Source organism: Dioscorea cayenensis, unplaced genomic scaffold, assembly GCF_009730915.1.
Source record: "Dioscorea cayenensis subsp. rotundata cultivar TDr96_F1 unplaced genomic scaffold, TDr96_F1_v2_PseudoChromosome.rev07_lg8_w22 25.fasta BLBR01000269.1, whole genome shotgun sequence".
NCBI lineage: Eukaryota > Viridiplantae > Streptophyta > Magnoliopsida > Dioscoreales > Dioscoreaceae > Dioscorea > Dioscorea cayenensis.
The window spans coordinates 118586-122752 of NW_024086660.1; the positions used below are offsets into that span (position 1 = coordinate 118586).

At 41.1% G+C, this 4167-nt stretch overlaps 1 protein-coding gene across 1 annotated transcript; it reads left to right on the forward strand.

The window, feature by feature from the left end:
- The first annotated feature begins 587 nt into the window (after positions 1–587).
- Positions 588–1073, forward strand: LOC120253963. Its single transcript, XM_039262137.1, has one exon. The coding sequence runs from the start codon at positions 588–590 to the stop codon at positions 1071–1073; it is 486 nt and encodes a 161-aa protein (XP_039118071.1).
- Positions 1074–4167: the final 3094 nt, after the last annotated feature.

Here is a 4167-nt window from a genome sequence, read left to right on the forward strand (position 1 = left end):
TCTATATGAGTATGCGGTGTTGAGATTTTTCGATTTCTCCTCCGAGGCATGTATAGAGTTAGGCATGGTTAACCTTAGATTTACGACTATGCAATTAAGGATTTCCACGGCTCACTATTGCATTAATTAGGAAGCATAGTAGAGGTTTCTTACACTTTAAATGATTGTCCTAGGCAGAACTATACCCGGGTACCCAATCTTTATCGATTGCCTTACCTTCTCCTTTACCTGTGCTCTCTTTCCTTATGTTTTTACTCTTGAGAATTGAATCTTGTCACACATATCACTATTCATCTTCCACATTAGTTAAGAAACAATTTAAGTGTCTTTATTCATTACTCTATATGTATATGATACCCACTCATCTCGGATTATTACTTCAACACCCGTGCACTTGCAGTGTGCACGCATATTAGGATGTGTCAGAAACCCTTCAACTACCAACACCAAAGGTACCTGAGTACAAGCCGGCCATCCCCTATCTGGCCAAGTTGAAGCAAGATAAAGAGGAGGCTCAATTCAAGAAATTCCTCAATGTATTCAAGCAGTTACCCATAAATACCCCTCTTATTGATGCGTTGACTCAAATGCCCAAGTATGCAAAGTTTATAAAAGACCTGCTGACTAACAATAGAAAATTGGAGGAATTAGAAACAATTGCATTACCACAGAACTGCTCTTTGAAGATACAGAGGAAGCTCCTTAATAAGTTGAATGACCCCTGGAGTTTCATTATTCCATGTGTGATTGGGAAAGGTATGCAAGAAAAGGCCTTGGAAGATTCTGGGGCCAGTATCAATGTAATGCCCTACAAGCTATTTTTGAAGCTGGGATTGGAAGACATGAGGCCCACAAGGATGACAATAAAACTTGAAGACTGGTCTATAAAGAAACCCCGTGGTGTTAGTGAGGATGTGCTAGTTAGAGTTGACAAGCTCATTATCCCGGTGGATTTTGTGATTATTGATGTGGATGATGATGTTAAAGTCCCATTGATCCTCGGGCGACCATTTCTTAACACCATCGGAGCGCTCATTGATCCCCGTGGCTATGAAACACACCTTGGACCATGATGATCCCCTCTGTTTTACTGATGAAACTGATATGATTATTATTGATTGTGTGCAGGAGGTCTTGCCGATTAACCCCTCGGATGAATTCTTGGAAAGAATGGATAGCGATGAGTGCAAGGAGAACAACCCATCTTCCACACAAGTAAAGCATGTAGGCTATATGGGGACATTTCTGTGGCTGAATAATAAAAAGAAATCAACCACAAGGAAAATTTGGTGGAAGAGGCACATGAAACCGAAATTTGGGATGAATTGCAAACTATCACCACCACGGGAAATCGATCGACTATTCTTCAATGGGAAGGGTAAATTCCGTATATTTTCATGCCTCTCAATGAGTTTCCCATCTTGGAGAACTTCTCTTGGACTTGGAGGTAAGTCCCCACCATTTGATCCACCATGAGGTAAGAATGAAGGTACATCGAGCTAATGATGTTAAACAAGCGCTTCTTCGGAGGCAACCCAAGCCTTTAAATTCCTCATCATTAAATTTTCATATTTCTTTAAGTTGCTTATTTTCTTTGTTGTAAATGAATGCTTATGTTTGTGAGTTTCTCGTATTTTTGTTTTGTGCTCAACTCATGCTTAGGCTTGCTCACTTACCTTTGGCCTTGAATAAGTATTGTTTAGTTGAGTTTCATTGTTATTTGGGCATTTAAGAGGTTGTAATTCATATTTTATTGAGTTTGCAAGAGGAACCATGCTAATTTTTCGATTTTCCAGGTCCATACAGACTGTATACGGCCTGTATGGACACTTGTGGCATGTTCCAGAACCTTGCGGGTGTCATTGCGGCCACAAGAGGAGAAGAGGACCATAGCGCAGTGGGCTGAGGGTCTCACGGGCGCCATGCCCCCGCGAGACCACACGTGAGCCTCCCGGCCTTGCGCGGCCAAAAACTCTCACAGGTGCCATGCACCTGCATGGCACCCGCATAGGCTGGGCAGCCCATTAAAGTGGTGTTCTTCCCCTTTCTCTCTCTACTCCAACCTCCATCTTCTCCTCTTTGTTTTCTCTCATTTCTCTTTCTCTCTACCTCATTTCTCCACCTTTTTTCTTGTCTTTTCTTCTCTAATCTCCTCTCCTCCATCTTGCAAACTCAATCTTGGGATTTAATTGAAGTTTTACCATCTTTTTCGCCGGATCTCTCCACTCTAAGCTTTCAAGCCCTAATTCAGGGTTTTTCTAAAAACTTGGGTTTTGTTGTGTTTTTATTTTATCCGTGAAGTATGAATGACATGATTGATTGTTGTGATGTGGTGTGTGCTTAATTCCTTGAGTTTTTCCTTCATTTGTAAATTTTGGGAAGCTCCATGTCTAGGGAGAAACTCTTGCAAAACATTTTTCACGAGTTACTGTAGCAAATGCTGAATTTTCATTCTTCACATTGAAAATGTTGTGCATTCAAATTTTTCTTAATTCTATGATGATATGGATATCTCCTATGATTGTACTCATGAAAATATTGGTTTGATCTTGTGCTTTTGTGGTATAGGAATGCCGGTCAAGCGAGTTTTATCAAAGCGGCCAAGACACGATGCGGCACCTAGTGGAAAGCCATCCTTAGCCTTACCACAACATAGGGCACGCTAAAATCTCTTGAAGTCCAAGCCTTTTGGTATTATCGGGACAATTAAACGCAATGACCTCGAAGTTCTAGGATTGGCTGAGACCGTGTCCAAATTAATCAATCATGATGGTTGGGACATAATTTTCTCAATTAATGATCCGGCTTACCCTAAGCTCACCTTGGAGGTCCTAAGCACAATCGAATTAGTAAGACCAGCCGGGATAAGTTTCCAAGTCTTTGGGATGATGCGCACCATTAGTGACACACAATTGGGTTGCTTCTTAGGCTTGTATGATGAGGGATTCGTGAACACACCCACATTTCATCATCTTCCTACAGATTTTTCGGCCACCATGACACACACACGGTTTTGGAATATAATCGCTGGCCGGTGCACGAATGAGTCAAGGAAAGCATCTCGTCTTAACAATCCCGCACATCGATATGTTCATGCACTCTTAAGTAGAAGTATTGGCGGCCGGGGTGATAGCACTGGGATAATCACATGCTCTGACTTACTCATGCTATACAGTATCATTGAGCGTTACCCGATCCACCTTGGTCACCTCTTTGCCGAGTTGTTTGTTCATCAGGGTACTTACACACGCCTTGGATCTATTTTCGCTAAACCGTATATTACACGTATGATTTGAGGTATGGGTTTGATCGAGCACACCCGGGACATGCACATTGTTGGTGGGATTTTCACCCTTGGGGATGGCTACTATATTTTCCATGCGGATGGTGGAGAAATGTGGTGACACATATGCCATTATCTAGTACTCAGTCACAGGTGAGCGCATCACTACTTCTCCACCATAGTCCGTTATCCGGTACTCAGTCAAATGGGGCAGTCTCTTTACCCATCCCTTTCATGCTTCATTTAATTATTATGAATTCTACACCATGTTCTGCTGATTAGTGCACATTGAGGGCAATGTACGATTCTAGGTGTGGGGATCTGCTATTTGCCTGCTTACTTCACCAGTGATAGCTAAGATTTATTATTAAGAACCTCCTGGCTTGAATGAATGATAGTAATGAGTTGTAGTGTTATTTGCGCTTTAAGGAAGTCATGTTTTCTCTCTAGTGCTTTCTTCACAACTTTGACACAGTACTTCTACCTTGTTTGCCCCAGCTAACCCACTTCTTTGATACAAAGTGTTAGAGTGGTAAATTTATCCCTCAATGGCCTTTTAAGAGCTTTTAATTCTTTTGTTCATTTTGCTTTATCCATTAGTGAAGTTTTGAATGAAGGTACTCCGGAGACATGTATATATTTGTTATCTTAAAAAAATGGAAAAATGAAAAAATGAGTCTATGTAAGTATTCCTATTCTAATTTAGTATGAATGCGTCTATGTAGATTGTAATCGAGTAAGTGGGGTGGCTCTTGTGCCTAATCAGCATGTGCATCCCTATGAAAGATTATAATATATTTTGTGCAATCTACGTTAGGCGGACTCGAAAAAAAAAATGCTTTGCAACCTATCATGTATTCACTTAGAAGCTAAAGTATTCACTG

Bases quoted from the DNA above. Each gene is read 5' to 3' on its own strand.
- LOC120253963 (XM_039262137.1), top strand. From the start codon at position 588: ATGCCCAAGTATGCAAAGTTTATAAAAGACCTGCTGACTAACAATAGA.